Source organism: Magallana gigas, chromosome 7 (genome assembly GCF_963853765.1).
Source record: "Magallana gigas chromosome 7, xbMagGiga1.1, whole genome shotgun sequence".
Classification (NCBI taxonomy): Eukaryota; Metazoa; Mollusca; class Bivalvia; order Ostreida; family Ostreidae; genus Magallana; species Magallana gigas.
Window position 1 is genome coordinate 49,107,646 of NC_088859.1, and position 27,235 is coordinate 49,134,880.

Sequence of the window (27,235 nt, forward strand, 5' to 3'; positions counted from 1 at the left end):
TCTTCACTTCCTGGGATAGTTTTCACAGTTTCAAATTTCAGCTTTTCTGGCAGACTAGTTTCTGAGAAGATTTATTTTTCAGAACTACCAATAAAGTTTCAGAAATTCTAAATTATCTCCCTTTTCAAGAAGGCGTAGCCCTTAATTTGAATAAACTTGAATTCCCCTCATCCAATGATGCGTTTTGCGAAGTTTGGTTGAAACTGGCTCCGTGGTACTGGAGAAGATGAAAATATGAAAAGTTTACCACGACAACGACAACCAACGGACAAAAGAGAAGCACACTTTAGAAATAATTTTGACCAAAGTCATGACAATACTCTTTTAATCGCCGATATACGTATATAAGCCAAAGATTGCTTTATTACATTTTGAAGTTCAAATTCTAATATTGATGCCTAATGATTTCATTAAAACAATACTATATCTGGCTTCCATATAAAGTCAATAGCTGATACAAATCTAATCTGTGGTTGTCAATAATAACTGATGGTATTCATTGAGTCATATTTTTATATAACATAACCATTACCACAAATCATGTATTCATGAGTTAAAACGTTCTTGTAGGAAGAATAAGGCAGACATACTAAATGAAAATATTTATTTGGATCGTTTCCAAAATAACATAACAATCACACGTTTGTGTAGTCAAAATACTTAACAAATAAACTGTGAACACAAATTTAGTGGTTTAAGTGAATAAAAACAAACATTTTCTAAAAAGAAATATACATTTAAAAGTATATTTTTAATTTTTTACTTTTTGGAATTTTTAACTACTGTCTGTAGTTTACGAAAGTTAACAAATTCGATATGAACACATGCATCCTTTTGTTTTCTTCTTTTACCTTCTTTTACCTCCGAATATTACTCCATGTCCATAACCCAAACATCCGATTTTAAAACGGACATAAATTCTGCCCGAAATTCCACATAATTATCATACGAGGTAGGTATCTCTAATACGCAACCGCATGTGTGTGCTATTACCCTTCTAGCAAAACCATCAAGGCTTGAAAACCGGACCCTTATTTCTTTCAACATCAAATCTGATCCTGTGGAGAATCTCAAGAATTTTCCCAAAGCCTCTTTGTCCAGCTCTCGTATGAATCTTTGAAGATATCTCTTCATTTCTGCTCCTTTTTCTAGCAGGATTTCTGGGAAAGACAGTTTTTCTATGACTCGTCGATTGTTCGGTACTAGGTTTTTATAACATTCACAAAGCGCTGCTTCTGACATAAGACCATGCAAATGAAGCTTGAATGAATCTATTACGAACATAGATTTTTGCACTATTTCCTTGTGGGAAATTTCCTTCACGATTGTTTCAATGTTGTCAGACGTAAGCAATCTCCTACAGTCATATGACTGCATTATTTCATTGAGCTCATCAAGATCCACTTTGTCAAACTCTGCCAAAGCTTGTTTCAGAACGGAAGCTTCAGATGGACTGACATAAGATAGAAACGTATCCTTCAAGTCTGTTTTTGCTTCTCCTACGATGCAGTATTCCATAAATGGACGAGCTATGTAGACGGGGAAATGTCCAAATTCTTCAAATCCATATTTTATAATCTTCCCAACAGCTTCCCATTGCTGATGACCAAAGTCATGCCGTAAATAGGGAACCTTGCAGTCCTTACCAACTGTGCACGTCGCGTAAAATTCTTCCCAGAATTCAGTCAAGCAGTCCCTTGTTACACCACCTTCATCCTGCGCTTGTTCAACCGAGCCATTTGGAAGGATCATCTGGATTTTAATTCTGCTGTTTGGTAACAATAATGTGTTGGAAAATGCCTCTAGCAGCTCTTTTAAGGCATGTCCCCTATGGACTCTTATAAGGACCTCATCCGACACAATCTCTTGATTATTGAGGTTTAACTGAACAATACCACTGTCATTGGGGTCAATACTGTAGATAACCTCTTCTTGCGTTCCGTCAGGCATTGTAACTTGCATTGACCTGACAGTTCCAAAATAATCATGCAGATCAGGAAGTGTGTCACTGTCTGATTCATGAAAGGTCACATACTCTGAAGTGTGGAATCCAGATGTACCAGGTATATCTTCCTGTGATAGTAGATGAGGGTTTGCAGATGTGCAAAGACCTGAAGGTCCTGGAATTTTAGACTTGTTGAAAGTCATGTTAGATGCCTTGATGGATTGTTCACCTGAAGGGCCAGGTATATCAGGATCTGATACAAAATTCACATTCAAACTGCTGCTTGGACGCGAAGAGCAAGCTTTCTCAGATTTGACGGCCATTGCTGCTTCTCTCTGAATACTGCTGTCATCTTCTGAATCCGAGTCTTGTGGGAGAGTAATTGGTTTCAAGTGTTTCTGACTTTTCCTTTTTTCATTTCTCTTTAGTTTTTTGGACTGATTCTCATTTTTTGGTTTTGTAAACAAATAATACCTGAGATTTTTCCTGTTAGTTTTTTTAAACAATTCTCCGATAGTTACATTGTCATCTAAAGGTTGAGATCTGAAGTCCGCCATGTCAAATTCTAGCTCTTCTTCTCGACCCTTTGATGATAATCCTTCCTGGAAAAACATAGACTTTGCTCTCTCTAATAGATCTGCTTTTGTGAAACTTTTTGGCACAAAAATGTCATCCGTCCCTCCCCCTTTGTCGGATCTGACTTGAATATAGTCAGAGTTTTCAAAATGTTTCCACCCCATTTTTATCGTTCTTCCATTTTTCACGGCATTGCTGTTCCCTTTTAATGTTTTACGTCTTTTATCCTTAACAGTTTCGTCCTCACTCTCTGTGCTTTGTGATTCATCTTTTGAAGATCGCGCGTGCAGTTTTTTCTTTAACTTCTGTAGCAGAGATGTTTTTTTTAAATTTCCCGCCTTGGGAGTTGTTGATGTGGCTTTTGTACAAAACCGGCGAACTGCACATCTGTCTCCAAATTTGACGATGTATTTCGATAGATCTTCGTTGCTCATTTCTGCTATTACATCTTTATCAATCTATAATAAGAAATATATTATTTAAGAATGATCTACAGAATGATTAAAATCATAGAAAGAGTACATTTGAGTGTTAAAATTCGTCTATAGTATGATATTTGTAACGACAATGCAGACGTGTTGTTATTTTGACACTTTGAAAATCATTGAAAACTCATTATTTTGAATTCATTTATTTATTCATTATAAATTAAATTTATTTTTGTTACTATTCATTAGGTGCATTAATTTACTAAAATGATTTAACAGTGATGTATATCTACAACAAATAAATTTTTCTACTAGTTTTCTCAAAAAATCTAATTGTGTTCACATAACTTCTGAAAAAATACTAAGTTAAGCAAAAGAATACAATCATCAATTACTGAATACTGCCCTCAAGTGTGATAATAACATGTAGAAATGTTTATTTATTAAGAAACAGCGTTTAAATTATCATAATCCATACAATTAAAATGTGTTCATTGTTAAATGGTATCTTATTTTATACTTCTATTATAGTTAAATGATTTAGTACTTTAATAAAGAAATCAGATTAGACAGAGAGAATAAATTTGTTTCCCTAGTTTTCACAATTCACAAGGTCACAATAAACATTTGATCAATATAATGTTTTGTTATATTCAGTAGTATACTCTCACTATATAACTCTATGTAGACGATTAGTCAATAATTGTAATATTAGCTCGTCCGAAAAATATTGACCGGTCAATATTTTTTTTAATTACATACTTAGTAATAAATACAGTTTTTTTGCACATGTGATACAGATGACATCACAAAATCCGTATCGGCCTCCGGGGCTGATACAGGTTATCAGCCCTCCAGGGCTGATACGGATCCGTATCGCACCCCTTGCGGAACTCCTCTGCCTTTTTTCGCTTCGGCATTTTTTCATGTTTACAGACGAAAAATAAAACATTTTCAGTTACAGTCGACATTTTTAAGAGCAGTTGAAAACTTCAAATGCTAGCAAATGTTTTAAAGCAGTCAACTTTTAAAACCTGGTGAAATTCCGTTCTGTAGCTTCATGTTTGTTAAAACAAGAACTCATATTTTTATTAAATACATGTACATGTCCAGACTTTTTCAAATGATATGAATAATCAATTTGTTCAAGTTGATGGGTTTTCTTTTTAAATTTATTACTAAGTATGTAATATAATAATAGATAGCCTTTTCCATATCACAGCTTGTATCAGCCCTCGACCAATATCAACCCTTGGGCCTTCGGCCCTCGGGCTGATATTGGAGTCTCGGGCTGATACAAGCTGTGATATGGAAACGGGTATGTATTATTCTCTATATATTGACCGGCTCGGAATAATATCTTGAGAATATTCCCTTTATTTCAATTAATTGCTTCTGATTTGTTGATTCGTAAACGATGACGTAAATAATTCTATGCAACACCAAAACAAGGTGACGTCATAATAGACAGTCAGTCAAGGCAAGTAAACAACGGACGCACAATGCGACGGTTTGGTATCATAACGGATATAAGGATTCGTGAATTATTACTGTGAAGTAAAATCAGGTAGAACATCAGTATGTTAATTCTTACGGGCGGCGGAATATCACCATTGACCGTTTGATGCCGAGGATATTTTGGTAATAAACTTTGAACAAATTGAATTCGTGAATTCATTGTTGAGCTGAGAAAATTATAGTGATCTGTTTTCAATTACTTTTTTGAATTTTGGAGTGTTTCCTCATATATTACACAACAAATGTTGACTGTGTTTTCGGGCAACATTGATTATATTAGCCCCCTTGGGACGAAAATATTTCCCTCCGCTTCGCGTCGGGCAATATTTCGTCCATCGGGGGCTAATATAATCAATGTTACCCTCAACCCAGTCAATATTTGTATAATATACAGTCAATATATCATCATATAATATACAATATCAAGATATTCTTGTGAAGAATATAAAATGTTTAAACAGAAAACCTTAAAACGTGTCTTGCCATTCTCATCTCTTATCAAATTTAATTTTCAAAATACTCAGTGCTAGGCTTATCGATATTACATTCGGATTTTCAAAGGGATGATATTAAGATGAAGATTAAATAATGAATAGAATCATTTGTGTGCATAATAAATGTGGGGTGCGACAATCTTTAATTTAATAGTATGAGGATTACAGTTGTCAAAAACATCCTGGAAGTCAACAAAACCATCAGAACCAACTGAATTTTAATTATAAGATATTTCAATCTGACAAATATTGTTTTGTGAAGATTAATTTGATATCATGTTTTTCATATTTAAAATTTCAGGACTTTCTTTCATATTTATATATGGAGCTCTTCTAAATGCAACGTATATGCACCCCCCCCCCCCCCCCCAACCCTCTTAGTCTTTTATGCACAAATTGGAATCAGAGTAATTAACAAAGCAATATAAAAAAGTAGGATAAGAAACATCCAACCTTTTGATCCTTCATAGCTTCAATTTTTTCAGCCGGGATACCTCGTTCTTCTAGGAAGTTTTCTAGTGATTCGTCCATCTGTGGAAAAAATTGTCATCAATTTAAACAAGATGATTCCATTATTTTGCAATATTTTACTAAATTGAGTTTTCTGAGACAATTTTCTTTAAGTACCGTCACTCTACCTTATCTACACATTTAAGCATACGCTAATGAAATGCTAAACTTAACAGCAAAACTTTATATCAATTGATAGTGTTTAAACTTTACTATACTAATTAAAAGTATTTTCCCCTATATTTTCAAAACAAAATTAGGATAAGATAAGATATATTCATTAAATACAATTTATGGTAAAGCAAAATTACAAAAACATTTTCATTTATCTCCTACAATATATTTTTTTTAATCCATTTCTAAGAAAGACAACTTTACCAAGTCTAAGTATTTTCTTGACGCTTGTATCAAAAAAAGAGCTGGCTAAAAAGGCACCGCTATATTATGTTTTTAAAAATTGTTATAAACTTAAATTTGTAGGGCGATGATATACAATAAAAACTAGTAGTTTGAAAATGTAAATGTAAGAATGAAGTTTTTTCCACCTATGAAATATTTTTACTTTTAATTTCTTTAAAACCAGCCATGTTGCTATGATGTCGCGATTATCGATAGATCATATTGTTTCATAAATTTGACGTCTGCTTATTTATTGTTAACAGCTGCAATTTGCAAAACAAACAGAAATCATTCACTTAGTTATGTATACATCTTATTATATTTTTCTGATGTAATCTAAGTTAATTAATACAGTATTTATTTTCAGTTTCATCATTCAAATATCATGTTTGTACTCAAGTAATGGGAACTTCTGTCGTTTTCTTTCATGCACACGATACCCTAAATTTTTATTTTCGATATAAACCCATCGCCCTACAAAAGTTTTAGACAAAGAGTACATGTACCTGCTTTTGTTAATAAATGATGATATATATATATATACAATGTATATATGGGTTATATTATTTGATCCGTCGATTAGCTGATTGTGTAACATTTTGAGTGAGATACGATCCCCCAAACATGTCTTAACTTGACATTTGGTTTATACTTAAAAAATCATCAAGTCTACAATTAGTGAAATCTAATCATATTGTAATAGTATTTTGCTTAACTTTTAGAATAGACAAATTTTGTCTTACTTCAGTAATTCAAGATAAGTATTCAATTTATAACAATTTGAGTTGACTATGAGTAGATTAAAATAACAATTTGAATTGTTTTTGGAAAACAAGTGACCTCACATGGTGCGGCTAAAAAATGCCTTGTGTATTTTATTAACTGGAAACCATCCATTAACTAAGTTCACACAGAACGCAAGGAAAACATAATTTTTACTGTATTTATCTCTGAATCCTTGAAAGTTTAAATGATAATAGATTTTAAGACCATATATGAAATATATAAACATTCCTTTTTTTTTGGAAGTTAAAGCTACTGATTTTTTTTCAGTGCAGTTTTCTAGCAATGATCCCATTTTTTTCTTATTTCTTAACTTCTTAAAATTATAAGCACGGAAAAGTACAAATGCTTGACAGATAACTTTAGTTACTTTGCAGTTATTTGGCAATTAAAATGTTTGTTTAAACTGCAGTCATGCATCCTTCAGAAAAAAGACAGGTTTCCGATATTTTGGGACACCCTGTATTAAAAAACAAATACATTTTTTTCATCCATTGAGAGTTTTAATGACGTTTCTTGTAAATTCAAGAATAAACCACGTATGAATATTGATCAATATATAACTAAAATTAATGTTAAACTACACTCGTGACTTACCTTTTTATGTAATGGCTTCCTCGATGACAGCCTCGCTTATAATATGGCTATCGCATAAATAAATAAATTCGTTATATCGGTTTGCAAATTGAAATAACAATTTTATAATTCGTTATATCAAATTTATTTATTTGTTATCACAGATTACACTTCGTGATAACGGATTAATAACATTGACATTTTGACACTGTTTAATTTGTTCCCACAATTTATGGAATTTGTTATCACGAATTGGATGAAAATACGTTATAACAGATTTTAAAAAACCGAAAATACGAATTCAATCTTTGAAATAACGAATTCAAGAATTCGTTATTTCAAATTTAATTTGTTAAAACAGATTTCAAAATTTGAAATAACGAATTCAGCGAATTTGTTATAACAGATTAAATTCGTTATAACGAATTCCAGGAATTCGTTATAACGAATTTAAATCGTTATAACGGATTCAACAATTCGTTATAACGATTTAAATTCGTTTTAACAAATTCAAGAATTCGTTATATCAAATTCAAAAATATTTTTTAATAGGTCCTAAATGGGCTTCCGTAATAGAGGTTATATTATCAATTATTAGAAAATACAACGCCAGGTGCATGTCGAATAGAGCTCTGTTGAATTGCCTTAAACGTGACAATAACGGGCAATTGATTTGTTAGATATATTTATCAGAGATTATGACAAGTTGAAAAAAATTCTGTCACATGAGGGAATGAAAACCATGTCATCTATGTCAAAAAGTATTCTAGCCCAACTCGCCTGTTCCATTCCGAAGCAATCGGTCATCTTCTTAGCTTTATTTACATAGTTTAGTAATAATAAATGGATATCATATTTTCAGTCTCAAAATTAAATGATTAATTGGACCCATCAACTTAAAAGAAATTAGCCCGTCCGCATATGTATCGGACAGTATGAACATTTTAAAACTAAAACTTTCAAATATGTGCATGATTGTACATTTAAACTGTGTAGATTAAGTTCCAGTTCAGATCAAAACTCTGAGGTTGGGGTCAATTCTCAACAGGATCAATTTTCAACGTGTCGATGTCATCAGATTTTAGAAAAATCTTTCTCATACCGTTGAAAAATGACCCCGGGTATAAATTTCACGATTTTGGTCTCAATTTTCAACGTTGAAAAATAACCCCCCGGGTCAATATTCAACGTTGAAAAATGACCCCCGGGTCAATTTTCAACCCGGGTCAATATTCTTCGTTACAACGGCATGCCTTTTCCCGCAGCAAGGCAGTTGCCATATAAGGTCATGTCAAAATTCGACAAACTTGTAGACTTTACATTTGTCAATTTGTATCATGTTAGATGTGTTATTGCCGAGCCTGAAGTTACAAATGCAGAAACTACGGATTGAAAGTGTGCAAAGTTGAAGGTTTAATTAACTAATGTAAACAATAAAGTTGCAAAATGTGCATCATGCGAAGGAACTGGGTCAATTCTTACACTTGTAGAATAGAATTACACATATTCATACTTAGGCTCACACATCAATACGATTGCATATTCCGATTTACAATTAAGTTTACATGTCTGAATTTTTGAACACGATTACCCTCCATATATTGGAAACCCTTGGCCAGCGAACATGACCAAAGTTATAAGAGGAAAATACTCGAGTACCGATCGAAATAGGGCAACTTGATAATCCCACCATGGAGAGGAGACATCATTGATCAACCAAATCAATTAAAACAAAAGGTGCGTAATCCTTAACCCATCATAAAAAGACCCCAAAAACACCAATTCAATGATGCAATATCCAATATCAATGATGCACCGAAATTACTATACATGGAGTCATCATACCCGTCATAACAAAGATACATTCTCGTTCTTAACAAACAAGAGAAGATACATTTTAACTTGATCATAAAAAAATACAATCACTACCCCATCAAAACGAGAACGAATCCTCTAACAGATACGTACATCATATCCCCACCAAAATAAGGATACATTCCCCAGCCCATCAAAACATTAATTGATACATTCCCTACCCCATCAAAACATTGATACAATCCCTACCCCATCAACACAATGATACATCCCCATATCCCATCAAAACAATTATAAATCCCTAACCTCAACAAAACGGGATTAATACACTCCATATTTCACCAGAACAAGGATACAACTATTACATTGAAATAATTATACATTCCCTATATCCTATGAAAACAAAAGGGACCACCCCTTAATTTGTGAGAACTGGATTACACCTGTATCCTATCAAATATCAAAATATGCATCCCCTACAAAATCAAAACAACAATTAAGTCTCCCAAAGTTTGGAGACTGATTGTTCTTGTACGGTTTCTTCTTTTTCTTCTTTCCCGCTCTGAACTTGTCCGTCATGTTTCTCAGAGATGGCTGAACAGAATTGTACAAAACTCTAGGATACGATAGGCCTGCATATCTAGATGTGCACGCTGGTTTGATTTTTTCTCATTTGGGGTTGGCCAACCATTTTTCTGGGGGTCAAAAGGTCGTGCGGTCTAACATTGAACCTTATGGGAAAAATCTTAGATTCTTTTGTAAATGGTAACTTGAAAACGGACAAAGATAATAATATAGTGTTTTCAGAATCATATATTGACTGTTACAGGCAATATATAAGGTTTATTAGATCTTACCCCTGGGGTCATCCCCATCCCCAGGAATTGGAAATGACCATAGATCTCAGAAACTGTTAGAATCCTGACCCCTAAATCATATATATTCTTGTTCCATGTGTTAAGGGTCAACAAATGGTATGTAGGTCATGGGTACCCGGGGTGGTCCTGACCCCCCCCCCCCCTCAAACAGGAAGTGCCCAAATAACTTAAAATGGTTAAGATCCCCACCCCTAAACCATATATATTCTTGTTCCTTGTGTCAAGGGGCATTAAATTACTATATAGTATATGTAGGTCATGGGCCAAGGGTTGGTTCTGACCCCTCTCAAACAGGAAGTGCCCGAATATCTTGAAAACGGTTAAGAACCCCATCCCTTAACCATATATAATCTTGTTCCATGTGTTAAGGGGCATCAAATGGTATGTAGGTCATGGGCCCTGGGAGTGGTCCTGACCCCCTCAAACAGAGAGTGTCCGGATATCTTAAAAACGGTCGAGATCCCCACCCCTAAACCATATATATTCTTATTGCTTGTGTTATGGGGAATCACATGGTATGTAGGTCATGGGTCCCCAGGTGTGGTCCAGACCCCCTTAAAACAGGAAGTGCCCAAATAACTTGAAAATGGTTAAGATCCCCACCCCTAAACCATATATATTCTTTATCTTTGTGTCAAGGGGCATCAAATGGTATGTAGTTCATGGGCCCCGTGGATGGTCCTGACCCCTCTCAAACAGAAAGTGCCCGAATATCTTGAAAACGGTTAAGAACCCCACCCGTAAACCATATATATTCTTGTTCCTTGGGTCATGTTGGTTCACCTGATGTATAGTAAAGGACCCCTGGGAAACATCATGAAACTTCAGAAATAAAAATAATCAAGTTCTAAATCTTTTTGTCTGTAAAGTTTGACCCGTGTGGGTCACCCCTACTCCCAATGATGGCCTCGTTCGTTTGGGAGACTTTATAATCGCCCAAATTATAATTAAATCTTATTAAACTGTATGATAGGTTACTTTTGCCCCATGTTATTTTCGCATTTCTCCGCAAGCGATTTCGTCCCGTTTTGAATTCGCCCAGTCAAAGTTGTGTTTTAAGAAAGATAACTTTAGCCATTGGAATTTGTACAGTCTGAAATTCGCGCATTGACAATGATGGGGAAAGAGTAAAAAAATTAAAATGGGGTGAATATTTCACTGTTTACATTATCTTATTCTAAATCTAACCCCATCAAAACAAGGATACATTCCAAAACCCTATCAAATCAATTAGGATACATTACCAAGCCCCATCAACAAGGATACATTCCAAAACCCTATCAAAGCAAGGATACGTTCTTAACCTCATCAAAATAAGGGTACATTGCCAAGCCTTATCGAAAAGAGGATTCGATCATTCTCAAATCCAATCAAAACAAAGATACATTACCACCCCAATCAAAACAAGGATATATCCCCAAACCCTATCAAAGCAAGGATACATTCCAAACCCCATCAAAATAAAGGTACATTGCCAAACCTTATCGAAAAGAGAATTCATTCTCAAATCCAATCAAAATAAGGATACATTCCCAAACCGCATCAAAAGACGGATACATTCCCAAACCCCATCAAACAAGGATACATTCACAAACCCTATAAAAGCAAGGATACATTCCAAAAACCTGATCAGAATACTTAGTAAGGGTACATTGCCAAACCTTATCAAAAAGAGAATTCATTCTCAAATCCCATCAAAACAAGGATACATTCCCAAACCGCATCAAAAGAAGGATACATTCCCAAACCCCATCAAAAAAATGAAACATTTCCATTCAGATCAAAACAAGGATACATTCCAAGATCCTACAAAACAAGAATACATTCCCAAACTCCATCAAAACAAGGATACATTTCAACACCCTATCAGAACAAGGATACATTCACAACCTTTATCAAAACAAGGGTACATTCCCTAACCTCATCAAACAAGGATGCATTCCCTAACCCTATCAAAACAAGGATACATTCCCAAACCCCATTAAAACAAAAATAAATTTCCAAACCCGATCAAAACAAGGATTCATTTCAAAACCCTATCAGAACAAGGATACATTTCAAAACCCTATCAGAACAAGGATACATTTCAAAACCCCTTAAAATAAGGATACATTTCAAAATCCCATTAACACAATGATACATTTCAAAACCCTATCAAAACAAGGATACGTACATTCCTAAACCCTGTCAAAACAATTATGATACCTTCCTAAACTCCCATTAAAATAAGGATACATTCAAAAACCCTATGAAAACAAGCTAGGATTCACAAACCCAACCACAACAAGGAAATATACATTCCTAAACCCTATCAAAACAAGGATACATTCAAAACCCTATAAAAAATATAAGGATGCATTCCAAACTCTATCAAAATAATTAGGATACCTTACCAAACCCCATCAAAACAAGGAAACATTCTTAAACCCCATTAAAACAAGGATACATTCCCAATTCCCATCAAAACAAGGATATATTTCAAAACCCCATCAAAATAAGGATACATTTCAAAACCCCTTACAAACCAATATATATCTTTGAATTCCATAAATATAAGGATACTTTACAAAACCCAATCAAATCAAACTAATTAGGATACATTTCCAACCCCTATCAAAACAATTCTGATACCTTCCTAAACCCTCATTAAAATAAGGATACATTTAAAAAACCCATCAAAACAAGGATACATTCAAAACCCTATCAAAATAATTAGGATACCTTACCAAACTCTATCAAAACAAGAATACATTCCCAAACCCCATCGAAACAAGGATACATTCCCAATTCCCATCAAAACAAGGATACATTTCAAAGCCCCTAACAAACCAATATATATCTTTGAATCCAATGAATATAAAAATAAAACAAATCAAACTTCCAACCCCTATCAAAACAATTATGATACCTTCCTAAACCCACATCAAAACAAGGATACATTCCCAACCCCCATCAAAACAAGGGTATATTCCCCAACCCCATCAAAACAAGGATACATTCCCCAACCCCATCAAAACAAGGATACATTCCCCAACCCCATCAAAACAACGATACATTTCAAAACCCCATCAAAACAAGGATACATTTCATAACCCTGTTTAAACCAGGATATATCTTTGAATCCCATGAATATAAGGATACTTAACAAAACCCAATCAAATCAAACTAATAAATTAGGATACATTACAAAACCCAATCAAAACAATTATGATACCTTCCTAAACCCACATTAAAATAAGGATACATTCCTAAACCCCATCAAAACAAGGATACATTCAAAACCCTATCAAAATAATAAGCATACATTCTAAACCCAATCAAAATAATGAGGATACATTACCAAACTGTCAAAACAAGAATACATTCCCAAACCCCATCAACACAAGGGTACATTCCCAAACCCCATCAAAACAAGGGTACATTCCGAAATCCCATCAACATAAGGATACATTTCAAAACCCCTTATCAACCAGGATATATATATTTCAAAACCCCATTAAAACAATTACGTTACATTCCTAAACCCCATAAAAACAAGGATACATTTCAGAACCCCATCAAAACAAGCTAGGATACAATTTAAACCTCTTTCCGCTTCAGGGTGCATTCCCAAACCCAATCAAAACAATGACACATTTCAAATCCCATCAAAACAAGGATACATCCCCAAACCCGATCAAAACAAGGATACATTTTCTAAATCCATCAGAACAAGGATACATTCTCAATCAAATCAAAACAAGGATACATTCCCAAACCCCATCAAAACAAGAAATTATTCCCAAACCCCATCAAAACAAGGATACATTCCCAAACCCCATCAAAACAAGAACACATTCCCAAACTCTATCAAAACAAGAATACAATTTCTAACCCCATCAAAACAAGGATACATTTCCAAACTCCATCAAAACAAGGATACATTCCCTAACCCCATTAAATCAAGAATAGATTTCCAAACCCCATCAAAACAAGGATACATTCCCTCACACCATCAAAATAAGAATACTTTTTCAAACTCTATCAAACCAAGAATACATTCTCAAACCCTACTTTCCAAAACCCAATCAAATCAAATTAATTAGGATACATTTCCAAACCCCATCAAAACAAAGATACATTCCAAACCCCATCAAAACAAACACAAGGATACATTTAAAAAATCCATTAAAACAAGGATACTTTTCAAAACCCTATCAAAACATGGATACGTACATTCCTAAACCCTATCAAAACAAATATGATACATGTACTTTCCTTAAACCCCATTAAAATATGGAAACATTTCAAAAACCTCTCAAAACAAGGAAACATTCAAAACCCTATTAACACAAGGATACATTCCAACCCTTTTAAAATAATTTGGATAGATTCACAAACCTCATCAAATTAAGAATAAATTCCTAAACCCTTTCAAAATGAGTTCTTTCCAAAACCCAATAAAATCAAAATAATAAGGATACATTCCCAAACTATATCATAACAATGATACATTCCCAAACCCCATCAAAAGAAGGGTACATTCCAAAACCTCATCAAAACAAGGATAAATTCCCAAACCCAATCAAAATAGGGATACATTTCAAAACCCCCTAAAAACCAGGAAATATATATTTCAAAACCCAATCAAAATAATTATGTTACATTCCCAAACCCCATCAAAACGAGCATACATTTTAAACCTCTATCAAATTAAAAGAGGATAAATCCCCAAACCCTATCAAATCAATATGAATATTTTCCAAACCCGATCAAAACAAAATGGATATATTTCCAGACATTCCAAATCCCATCATAACAAGGATACATTCCCAAACCCCATCAAAACAAGGATACATTAAAAAAAAAGGATACATTTCCAAACTCCATCAAAACAAGGATACATTCCCAAACCCCATCAAAACAACTATACATTAAAACAAGGATACATTCCCAAACCCCATCAAAACAACGATACATATCCAAACCTCATTAAAACAAGGATACATTCCCAAATCCCATCTAAACCAGGATACATTCCCAAACCCCATCAAAACAAGGATACATTCCCAAATCCCATCTAAACCAGGATACATTCCCAAACCCCATCAAAACAAGGATACATTCCCAAATCCCATCTAAACCAGGATACATTCCCAAACCCCATCAAAACAAGGATACATATCCAAACCCCATCAAAACAAGGATACATTCCTAAACTCTATCAAAACAATTATGATACATTCCCAAATTCTATTAAAACGAGGAAACATTCCCAAACCCAATCAAAACAAGGATACATTCCCTAACCCCATTTAAAAGAGAATACATTCCCAAACCCCATCAAAAAAAGGAATATTCCCAAAGACCATCTATACCAGAATACTTTTCAAACTCCATCAAAACAAGGATACATTTCTAAACTTTATCAAAATTATGATACATTCCCAAATTCTATTTAAACAAGGATACATTCCAAACCCCATCAAAATAAGGAACATTCCCAAATCCCATCAAAACAAGAATACTTTTCAAACCCCATCAAAACAAGGATACATTCCTAAACCCCATCAAAACAAGGATACATTCCCAAATCCTATCAAAACAATTAAGATACTTTCCCAAACCCCTTAAAAACAAGGATATGTACATTCCTGAACCTCATCAAAATAAGGCCTTTCAAAAGGAGTTCTTTCTAAAACCCACTAAAATTAATAAATAATTTAGATACAGTCCCAAACTATATCATAACAAGGATACATTCCCAAATCCCATCAAAAGAAGGGTACATTCCCAAACCCAATCAAAAACTCTGTTTATGTGAATTATGAACCAGATAGAGCTAAGGGAAAAGTAATTTTGCTCTGAATTTTTTAGCAGTCTGATATGACCTTGACTTGACCTTGACACATCATTTACATGATTTCCTTAATGTTAAATAATTACAGATAATTATTTTCTGAGACGCAAACAGTCATAGATAAATAGATCATGTACCGTTACATATACCAGTAGCTCAGGTAATATTAGACATCGGTTTACATTTTAATTAGCTTATCAATGGATTATTAAATAAATTACGAGGCTTACATACCTGCTATCTGCAGCTTGTCCTCCAATCTCGCAATTTCTACCTCTAAACTTACTGAACTCAGTTCATTGTACTTTTACATTCTTGTTTACCGGTACTTCATAAGGAAAGAGAGAACTAAATTATAAGAACAAAACATTGTATCAAATTTACGCTGATATATTTTCCGCGATTTGGAAATCATCACAAACAAAGTGGAAATTGGATGGATGCGTGATATACAGTATGAGCCAAATTGGACCAAGGGATGAGAATGTATGGTCCAGACAAGGATTTTTCAGATAATTCTAGAAATTTGGTCCAAGGTCACTGAATTGTTGCGGTAATTCATTATCAGTAGTTGGTTACTGCATATCTTGTTATGCTTCTACATGTGTCATTAAGTCACTCATACTTATGAAATATCTGTGTCCTATTCCACATTAATTCTACAAACTCACTATAGTTCTTCCCAATAACAAGAGTAACATTTATTTCGAAGTAATGTAAAACAAAGTTTATTTCATACATTAAGTACAACCAATTAATAAAAACAAGTGTTGGACCATTTTAAAAATGGAAATGCCTAGTACACTGTATAACAGAAAAGAATCCCAGCCTGATTTGGAACTCTGTCTAACAACAATTAAAGGTCATGGCTAAAACACATCAACAAGAACATGTCAAGGTCACAGATACAAGTACAGTTGTATTATGCGATGTCCCATGGTCCACTTTTACCTCCCTTCTTACAATACTTCTTTCTGCAAGGCCTCTTGGTGACTTTTACTGAACAACTTCTCCATTATAATGTCCAAAAAAGTGTAAATAAAATGTCTGAAATAAATTGGAAATCACAATTCTTTATTCCAATAACCACCGTTATATCAAAATCTTTATGAATAAGAAACTTAGCCTTTTTAAAGAAATCACAAATCATCACATACTGAGATACATACAGGAGGTAATATTCATCAATAAAGGACCATAGATACTGTAGATTCCTTATTTTACGCGAGTACTTAATTCCGTGATTCAACGGTTTTCCATCAAATCCCGAGAACATAAAATCGCAATTGCTGAAATTTTATCATAGTTTCATGTAATTTACATATGTCTGAAAATTAAAAGCAAGATTTTAAAATTTGTGAGACAGGCTTCTCGCGATTTTACGCGGATATTAATTCCTCACATTCAATTAGGAATTTACAGTACATGAATGATATGTATTTACTTTGTTTATCCCAAAGGGAAGTACACATAAATTTGATTGTAGAAACCTGCCACTTTTTTAAGGAAAATACTGGTAACAAAATTAAATTTTGTTCATGTGACAATGAACTGATTATTTCTAATTGAAAAGTGAATGAAATGGAATATTATTGGAAAACAACTAAACAGTTAACTTACATTACTTGAAAGTATACTAGCTAATAGATATATAGTAATATACATGTACATTGTATAGAAATGTGACTTGTTCCTCATAGTGCAGTACATGTGTATTCTTACTTGTTCAGCTTCTTATACTGAATGGAGTCTATAATTTCTTCTATTCCACTTTGGTAGTCTTCCTTGTCCAAGAGCTGAACCAAAACATCTACAATACATGTATATAATCAACATCACATTGAACATTGTGTCTCAGATAATTAAAGCATTTCTAAAATCTTTGAGCATTTCTTCAAATTGTTGCATGTCCGTATCATATTGGTTTATTTAGCCATGATTCATTGACAGTATAACAAGTTCATAAGGTGACTAAAAACATGGAAGAACGGGAGGATAAACATGCCTGGAAAAAATTCTGCCAGCACTCTTGTTGCTTGCTGTTTTGTTACCAATTTCTGCTTTTCTGATTTTACTTCACGACTGGAGGAATCAAATTTTCCATTTGGCCAAATCGCTTCTCGAAACAAATGAAGATACATTGCACATCGGTGGGGGGTTGTAAGGTCACTTATCTTCCATCGCAGCCACCTGAAACAAGGTTACTTAGTTTTAGTGACCACATTACTACCCAGTATAATGATTAATGTTCCAATGAGGTGTATAATACAATTTTGCCTATAATGAAGCGCTTTTGCAAACAGCAGACATTTTCAATATAATACAATATTTAATAGATAAAATAATCTTTAGGTTTTGTTGGGGATATATAGGAAAATAGCTAGTATGCAATAAAATGTGGGTATTTGACTATTCGAACCACTTTAAACTAAAACATTTAGATTAGAATATTATTAATATTATTAAAAAGACATCCTATGAAAAAGTTACATGCATGGCCTAGTGGTTACATGTAGCTCTTTTTGATTTTGCAGTCACTGAATCAATTCCATCAAGCAGTAAATATTTTTTTCTTTTCTTTGAAAGCATGATAAGAATAGAGAGTTTAAATTAGATACATGTGTATATCTAATCTGCTGTATTTTAATTTCACCTTCTTGTTTAATTCTGAGTATGAGCATACCCAATATAAACAGATCTCTTCAGTAACAGGATACTCCATTTACAGTCACGTTCACTGCATTTTGCTGGAAGTTATCACGGTTCAGAATATTAACTTACTTTATTGAAAGCATACTGTGTATCTATTTCTTGATTCAGGTTTTTGAATTTATGACAAATTATTGGTTACAGACACATTTTAAAATCGCTACTTAGCTTTCGAAAATAATCTTGCAACAAGTGCCCATATCTTCTTTAAGTAACAGGTACTTTCCGTTTAAACATGGGTGTAGGTGAAATAATGGGAAAAGGCGCAATACCTCTTATAAATACTAAAACAAAGACCATAGGCGATAGGGCCCTTGAGGTCACCTGAGTACGATACAGCCCTGTGAATTAAGGCTCAGTAAAATTTTGTGAAAGCAAATCATTTACCCTGTAAAAGCAACCACAAAATAACAGATTGGGGAAGATGAGTTGCTCAGTAGGAAGATTCATAGGGTTACTGTGGATTAAGATCATCAACAAAATAACCAGGACTGGTAATAAGAACCATTCCCTTCCATTCTGTATTGATTTCTTCATTATTGAAAGGGGTGGTATATTTCACATTTTTACCAATGTAATGTTGTGCAGTGCTACAATCAAAGATTTGATTTCAAAAGTAAACACTTGAATGCAAATGCTTTTTCACTAAGTGACTAAGAGAGCCCCCAACATCATAGGCCTTGACCCTCTGGGGCCACAAATTTCACAACAATGGTAAAGACCTCCTACTTATGAATTCCTATCTATTCACCTACATGACCAGGAGAAGAGAAAAGATTTATAAATATATAATGCATTTTTACTATCTGATAAAAAGACCTCCATCCTAATACCAGGAGCTCTAATTGAGGTACAATATTTTGCAATTTTAGTAAGGATAATACATATATCATTCAATTTACACTAACCATAAGAGTGATAGATATATTTGGCAAGGTAGTTTATGAGAAAAAAATTTAAAAAGTTTTGGAGATTACTATCAACAGACAACCACAGTTAGAAATAAGTCACTTAAGTTACTCAGATTATTCCATACCTGTTGACTGCTGTACCAAACATGTGCTTGGCAAGGGAGATAACTCTTTCCCGACAGAGCCAACAGTTTCTGCCTTGCAGTGCTTGCACAGCTATGTCGATTGCAATCTCCGTCAGAGCAGTGTCGTGAAGCTCATCAGTAGCCTCTGAAGTTCAACAAATATTTTCAAGTGAAATTAATCCACAATGGTATCCCATATATTAGAAATTGGTATTCATTAGAAACTAGTAAATTTCCTTCAATATATTGTGGCAATCTTGGATCATTTAGGGAAATTGCTTATACATGATGCATTTCTAATAAAAATCTTACATTCACAAATGTTTGAACAAAACTATAACACACTCTATAGAAATTGCAGGTAATCACAATCAAAGCATTTGAATTTTTAAGAATGTAAGGTTCTTATTTTGTATGAAAAATACCAGTCTTTTCAAAATATTACCATAATTGTTGCATGGTAACCTACCATCTGCATTTTGTGAGATATTCCCTGAGGCTTCATTGTCTTCAGACACTTTAGAACAACCAGCTACTTGTACATAATTTGTAAACAGTCTTTCTAAGACAAGCACCTATTAAAACAAATTATTTAAACAAAAAAGCACCATATATGCAGTATATAAAACATACATGTATATTCTGCTGTATGTATCAAATGACTGCCAGCACTAATTATGATATCTAAACTTACATCTCCTTTAATGGTACCAAACTCTAGCAGGATTTGATCTTCATCGACCATGCTGCTTTGGATATCTTTGGTTTGGACTCTCCTGGGAAGACTTGGCAGTAATTCTGTCATATTTGTAGAGAATTCTCCAATCTTGTCAAATACACTGGAAACACTTCTAATCATCTGAAAATACAGGTATATGTGTGTAAGTCAGGAAATAATCAAACTCTTCTTCGCAACAATTTTACATTTCCAAATACAGAAATGTTGATTTTACATGCATCTACTAAATTTACTGAACACCATATAGAGACATAAAGCTTGCTTTTGTACACATTCTGTAAAACTGTCAATGTGGATAATATTTTCCCCATGCAAACACTTCAACACTTAGTGTTCGATCAAACAGTAAAAGATGACTTTGATGTCAAGCTGTTTACCTTTGTGAAAGGTTGTATGCTATCTGGAACCTTCCTGACAAATGCTATGTGGGCATTTCCATCATATGCCAAGAACTCCTTTATTTCTGGACTGCTGCAGACATCATCTTTCTCCAGGAGAGACTAAGAAACAAGAGCATCAGGATCAAACACAGGTCAGAAAAAATAACACTTGATAACACTGAGCCATGTTTACACTATAAATAATTGTTTTGTTCAGTCATTTCTTGTGGTAAAATTATAAACCATTATCATCTATAACTAATTTTTTAATCTTTCCTACAACACACATATAATTCAGTTTTGATGGCTGGGTTATACATGTACCAGTATACATTTTTTGCTTACTTTCATGAAATTTTCCAATGTATTCTTGCGCTTTTCAATACTGTTCTTATCCATATTTCCAAATGGTAAGGAAAGCCACTTAGTAAGTCCTTTTACATCTAGAAATAAACATATGTAAGTAAGAACTTTTGATACAGTAAGTTACTTGGAACTATAAAGTAATCTTTTTGTAGCATGCCTATTATTGATAAACAGTTAGTTTATATCCCATAACATGGATATGTTAAATATTACATGTAATATGTATACATGATTGTGTTATTATATATGAATTTGATAAGTTTGAATCCCCCCCTCTCCTCCAGATCCACACAATTATTGTTATGTCACACCACTTATAAATAGGCACTGTCACACAGGTGTATAAACCTTCAGTTTCATTACACCCAATTGCACACCTGAAATGTATGGCCAACATGTAGTACATTGTATTCCTTTCATGGTACAATCAGATTTTGTGCACTGATGCTTATTCTATGTGCATTTTCTGTTTGTAATTTTCATTAACCTGTATATTTGATGCCAGTATTCTCCTGGCTTGGAAAATGTGCCTAAAAAAATGGGATAATTTCATCTCCACCAAGTTACATAGCGATGTAAGATCTACATCCACAAATGAGACCTCTACAGCAAAATACTTAGAACTGTTAAGAGGTCTGCAGCTTATATATATTTATATATATCAATCGCAGGTACCCGTATTCTCCAATCAAAGAGAAATATGTTGGACAATGCCTTTTACAAATAGTGGTAAGCTTTAAGAACTGACCTTTCAAGCTCTTTTTGTACTCAGGATTATCTTCTAATCTGTTTTGTAGGTTAATGAATTCTCTGAACCGCCGCTTCACCACATTGGTTCTGACTCTGGGGGTCCCTTGGTCCTCGTACACTGCGTCATACTGAAAGAAAAATATTACCGTCTACTTGCTAGATCTCAAGTCAAAATATTTACTGAGAGATATCTGGCTTCCCAAAAAAAAAAAATTGAAAAAATTGATCAACATGTTTAGGTTCACCAGTTCCATAGTATATGATACAATTTGGTTCAATTCTAAGAATGAAATTCAACTATCCTTGGCATATACATGTAACATAAGATCGATTTTAAACATACATGTATGTTATGCAATGTTTGTCTTCAGCTTTTGGACTATTAATTTGTGACTGTTTTATATTTTACATTGGAGTATCTTGGGAGTTATTTTTTAAAACAGTCTGCAGAATGCAAATGATGAACTGGCTTTTGTGGATTCTACATTTTTGTGTTGTACGAAAGCCCATTGAGGTCATTTTCGTAGGTAAAATTTTTTTTTTTTTTCCGTGAATAAACGCAAAACTTTCGCGATATAACGCGTTAGTTTCGTAAAAAAAAACCGCGAAACTTTCGCAATATAACGCATAACTTTCGCGAATAAATGCGAAACTTTCGCGATATGACGCGTTAGTTTCGCAAATAAACGCGTAACTTTCGCAAATAAACACGAAACTTTCGCGATATAACGCGTAACTTTCACAGATAAACACGAAACTTTCGCGATATAACGCGTAACTTTCGCGATATAACGCCTAACTTTCGTGAATAAACGCGAAACTTTTGCGATATAACGCGTAAGTTTCGCGAATAAACACGAAACTTTTGCGGTTTAACGCGAAACTTTCGCGATTAAACGTGAAACTTTCATGATTAAACGCGAAACTTAAATATATATATTGTTACCGTATTTCATAGAAGAAACCCTATGAAAAATAATTACTGAAAACAAATATATTAATTTAAATAAAACAAAATAATATTATATAGAGATGTAAATGAATTAGATTTAACCTTATACAAATTAACATAAATTCAAACGTAGGAAATCTTTAAAATCTTAGTACTGATTTTCAAAGGACATAATGCATCGCGCTTCTCACATTGTAATGGGTGCTGTATTATTGAAAATGAAGCAGCAACAGATTTTAATTATATCAATTTTAATTCGAATTAAACTTTTTATTAAGTAACATTTTAGAATTTATAGGATATCATTGTTTAAAACGTTATAATATATGTTATATCGCTGCGACATAACTTAACGTCTAGTTTAATATCAGAAAGATAAGTCAAGCTGTGAATTGAAATTTTCAAGCTTTTGTTCAAATCTAGATGACATAAATTCGTCCTCCAAATTTATCACATATGTCATTTGAAAATTAATACTAAGATTTTAAAGGTTTCCGACGGTTAAATTTATATCAATTTTATAAGAAAAAGATCATCAATGAATGCCTGTTCGAACACAGGGTCGGCGAACAACTGAAAATCGTAATATGATGCTCAAACTTATTATCTACTTTGGACATATAACATATAAAAATGTTATGATAAAGTTTTATCAGATTTATTAATATCTATATGCAAAAAAGATAATTTTGTCTTCATAAAGTATTTTATCATATAAAACTTAAAATGTGTTTGTTTTCCATCGTTTTTTCTTCATAAGAGTCTGTATGGAATGACAATATTTATCTCATACGTGTGGTGTATATTACCCGTGTAATAAACCTTTGCTATATCACACGGGTGATGCTATATCAAATACTTCCGGTCGGAACTGCTTTTGACACAGCCCCTCGCTTCAACGCTTCAGTGACCTATTTTCGAAGATTTGCTAGTACTTTCAAAATAACTATATCAACTGAAAAAGTGATATAAAATGGATTTTGTCAAAGACTTCAATTACTTACAAATATGAAGGAAAACACATAACTGCGTAGCATAGGCGTCGGAACCCGGGCTATTGGGGGGGGCTTAGTCCTCCCCCCCCCCTCCCACCCAACTCTTTTTCCAAAGTTATACATAACTGTAACCAAAAGACCTTTTTTTCTTGTTTGTCAAGATTTTTGATAAGTTTAGCCCAATTCAAACTTTCAATTTGCTTTGTGTAGTTTATAAAACACTATCAACGAGTTCATCCTGACGACGCGATGGAAACAGGGCGTACTGGTTGTGCAAATTGTTTTTATATACAAGACCTTACCGAAATAATGTTTCATAAGACTTTGATTCCACCACCAGTAAGCATCCTTATTAACTATTTTCAATCCCTAATCATTAGGCTGGTGATTGTGTTATAAAACATCGACAACTGTTCCTTGTTCGAGTCAATTCAAACTAACGTGCATTCGCAACTTTGTGTATGTCAACAAACTTGACAATTCAAGTCTTCTGATCAGTATTTCCATTTAATCAAATGAATAGGCTCTAAGAAAAATTATTTAGAGCTAAAAAATCATTTCAAGGTTTATTTCAGTGATACTTTACATTAAAACAGTTAGGTTTATTCCAGAAATGACGTACTAAATTGTATTGCGCAAGGTCACAATAACCGGATAACACAACGTTGCATCATCGTTTTTAATCTTTGAAAAAAAAATCAATTACTTAACTTCGGGTCATATAAGGGACTGTCTCAAAAGCTTCATAATATAAATCAAATTGTATGAGATAAATAGAACATCTATAATTGTGTTATTTTATATTTGCTTTATCCAACTCGTTGAAATGGTTATATTCGCTCGGCAAGCCTCGCGAATATATACACCATTTCAACTCGTTGGATAAAGCAAATATAAAATCACACAATATAGATATCCTCTATTTATATAATAGTTTCGCATTAATTGGCAAAAGTTACACATTTATTCGCGAAAGTTACGCGTTTATTTGCAAAACTAACGCGTTTATTTGCGAAAGTTACGCGTTATATCGCGAAAGTTTCGTGTTTATTTGCGAAACTTACGCGTTATATCGCGAAAGTTTCGCGTTTATTTGCAAAACTAATGCATTGTATCGCGAAAGTTTCGTGTTTATTCGCTAAAAAAAATTTTTTTTACCTACGAAAATGAGCTCAATGGGCTTTCGTAGTGTTGACATCCTTTGTTTCATGTCATGGAAAACAAGCATGGCTACCATTTAGCAGAATGTACCTGGTTTCTTTGTGATCATATTCCTACAGCCTTACCTAATCATTTTGAAAGTTCAACTTTTTAAAGAGGACTTTATACACAAGTTGTTTAGCAAAGGATATACTCAAATACTATTAGGGTTTAAATAAAGGGCAACTTTATACATTTGGATTTTTTTTAATAAAGTGTCAAAACACATAAAACAGCACAACATACCGGTAATTAAAAAAGCAGCTATGTTTATAAACAACATTTTGCAAAAAAATCACTTAATTTTAACTAATTTTCATTGTCATATCTATATATTTTAAACTAGAATTCAACACAATTTTACGTTGAATCAGCGTTGAATTTTAGCGTTGAAACAACGTTACATTTTCAAAGTTGCCTCATCTTTCATATGCAACCTTATTTCAACGTTGATGCCTGATATTGAAACAACGTTTGTTCAACGTTGAAACAACGTTGAAATGCCCCCTGTATTATGTGTACGGTGTATTTACCTGGATGGTGTAGAGTGTGTACTGATTAGCTCCTCTATTCTCTGTGGCTGTCTCTGTGTTAGTAATACATATGCTTTTAAACAGTTTTGGGGTCTGTTGGCAGGTCTCTGTAATGTCATCAAAACTCTCAAGGTAAAACCTCCGACTCTCCTCTATATGCTCCCCAGCCCTGCTGTCGGATGCCACCGCTAAGCTGCTTTCCTCTGCAATGTTTCAATACAAGGAAATCAATAACACCGAAATTTGGAGCAAATGACTTTATCCGAGTTTACCATGAGACCATATACTGTAAACAAACATGTATTCATATGAATGTATCTTTGTTAATATTACAAAAAAAACATGTCACAAATATATCTTGCAGGCAACTAGTTATTTTATCTATTTTGTTTTTTTTCATATCACCAACAGAGGCTTTGTCGCTAAAATTGGATGAATGCAAAACTGAATTGTCTGAAATATTGGTAGTTTTTTTAAAACAAGATTATGAGGCATGATAAAAAATCCTGATAAGATAACCCATTAAAATTTTATACCTGTTTTGTCATTTGGAATGTGTGTTTGTAAACTAGAAGCCAATTCTTCCTCCTTAGCTACTTGTGCCCCTATTTTATTATCTGTGGATGTTTGAGTATTTCCACTCAATGATTCTTGGTGCCCTTTGTGTTCAATATGGTGACTAGATTGATGAGACATTTCTTCCCTTGATGAAAACACTTCCATGGCATCTTTGAACTCATTATCATCTTCCTGTACATCCTTGAATTGTGCAAAATCTTTCTCACTACTTTCTGCATCTGGAGGTATTGTTATCAAAGTTTCATCAGATAATATATGAACAATGCACTCATGTAAAAATTCTGAATTGCTTAAAAGATCAAAGACAGGTTTTGCAACATTGTAAGTTAATATTTCAACTAACAATACATGAGGAGTTTTGCTGTCTTGCAAATGTGTATCCAGATATTCTGTCAACAGAATACTTATCAATGATTTTAGATAGATAATTTCATTTTCTGATTCCCACACTGCACTGTGGTAGGTAAATTTGAATTCATATGCTTCCTCAATTGAGGAGACTATTTTAGTTGATGACGCAGGATCTAGTGAAGATACACTCCTTCTTCTTGGCTGAGTGTAATATGCCGATTTTGCGAGCTGAAAGCATCGTAAGTGTTCCCTGTAACATAACAATAGTTCCTGAAAAAGTTCATGAATATCTATTTCAGAAAATCGTACACACAGACGTCTAAACGCTTTATCAAGGACTTCTTCTTTCTCTTCCAAGAGATTCTGTTTGTCACTCACTGTAAGATACCATGGTCTGATAAAATCCTGAGATATGAGAGTTGCCAACAAATGTATTTCATCCTCCCATGAAGAAAAATCCCCTTCACGTTTAGCCTCATTTTCCTTGAGTAATTCATTTCCATTATGTGTCCCAATTCCAAGAGAATTCCTGACTAATTCAGTGAGGCTTATATACCAAGAATCGTTCTCGTGAGCTTTCAGAAGAACAAGTATGTTTTCTAATAGCGTAAAATTAGCATTTGTTGTTATTAAATAATGACAAACTAATATGGTTGAGATCAACGTTAAAGTGTATGTTACCATCCACATCCATAGACCTGTCAAAAGAGACACACCTCCAATAACTAGCGCCAAAATCACTAATTTCTGAACAGCAGAAAATCTTTTATGCTGGTGAAAAATTTCGATGAACGTGCCATAAACTGATTCCATTGTCTCATTTTCAAACACATGCTTATATCGCGAAATTATTGTTTAAATAAATTATCAGATACTTTCCCCAA

General features: G+C 33.6%; 2 protein-coding genes across 2 annotated transcripts; both read right to left on the reverse strand.

The window, feature by feature from the left end:
- Positions 1-831: 831 nt before the first annotated feature.
- LOC105333711 (uncharacterized) lies at positions 832-7,511 on the reverse strand. Its single transcript, XM_066067660.1, has 2 exons — positions 5,415-7,511; positions 832-2,979 (listed from the first exon to the last, which is right to left on the reverse strand). The coding sequence occupies exons 1-2, from the start codon at positions 5,490-5,492 to the stop codon at positions 871-873; spliced, it is 2,187 nt and encodes a 728-aa protein (XP_065923732.1). The 5' UTR covers positions 5,493-7,511; the 3' UTR covers positions 832-870.
- Positions 7,512-16,460: 8,949 nt separating this feature from the next.
- LOC105320030 (sorting nexin-19) lies at positions 16,461-27,164 on the reverse strand. The gene is made up of 11 exons (XM_011417783.4): positions 25,958-27,164; positions 25,422-25,624; positions 21,740-21,869; positions 20,971-21,068; positions 20,623-20,745; positions 20,201-20,365; positions 19,976-20,081; positions 19,507-19,651; positions 17,767-17,951; positions 17,484-17,571; positions 16,461-16,808 (listed from the first exon to the last, which is right to left on the reverse strand). Exons 1-11 carry the CDS (start codon positions 27,162-27,164, stop codon positions 16,721-16,723), a joined length of 2,538 nt encoding a protein of 845 aa, XP_011416085.3. The 3' UTR covers positions 16,461-16,720.
- Positions 27,165-27,235: the final 71 nt, after the last annotated feature.

What these genes read in the sequence shown, in the direction of transcription:
- LOC105333711 (XM_066067660.1), bottom strand. Translation starts at nt 5,492, where the DNA reads ATGGACGAATCACTAGAAAACTTCCTAGAAGAACGAGGTATCCCGGCT. An exon ending in AAGCTATGAAGGATCAAAAG is followed by an intron (nt 2,980 to 5,414) that starts GTTGGATGTTTC and finishes TTCTTATTATAG; the next exon opens with ATTGATAAAGATGTAATAGC.
- LOC105320030 (XM_011417783.4), bottom strand. Translation starts at nt 27,164, where the DNA reads ATGGAATCAGTTTATGGCACGTTCATCGAAATTTTTCACCAGCATAAA. An exon ending in CATTGGAAAATTTCATGAAA is followed by an intron (nt 20,746 to 20,970) that starts GTAAGCAAAAAA and finishes CTTGTTTCTTAG; the next exon opens with TCTCTCCTGGAGAAAGATGA. An exon ending in TTGGTACCATTAAAGGAGAT is followed by an intron (nt 20,082 to 20,200) that starts GTAAGTTTAGAT and finishes TTGTTTTAATAG; the next exon opens with GTGCTTGTCTTAGAAAGACT.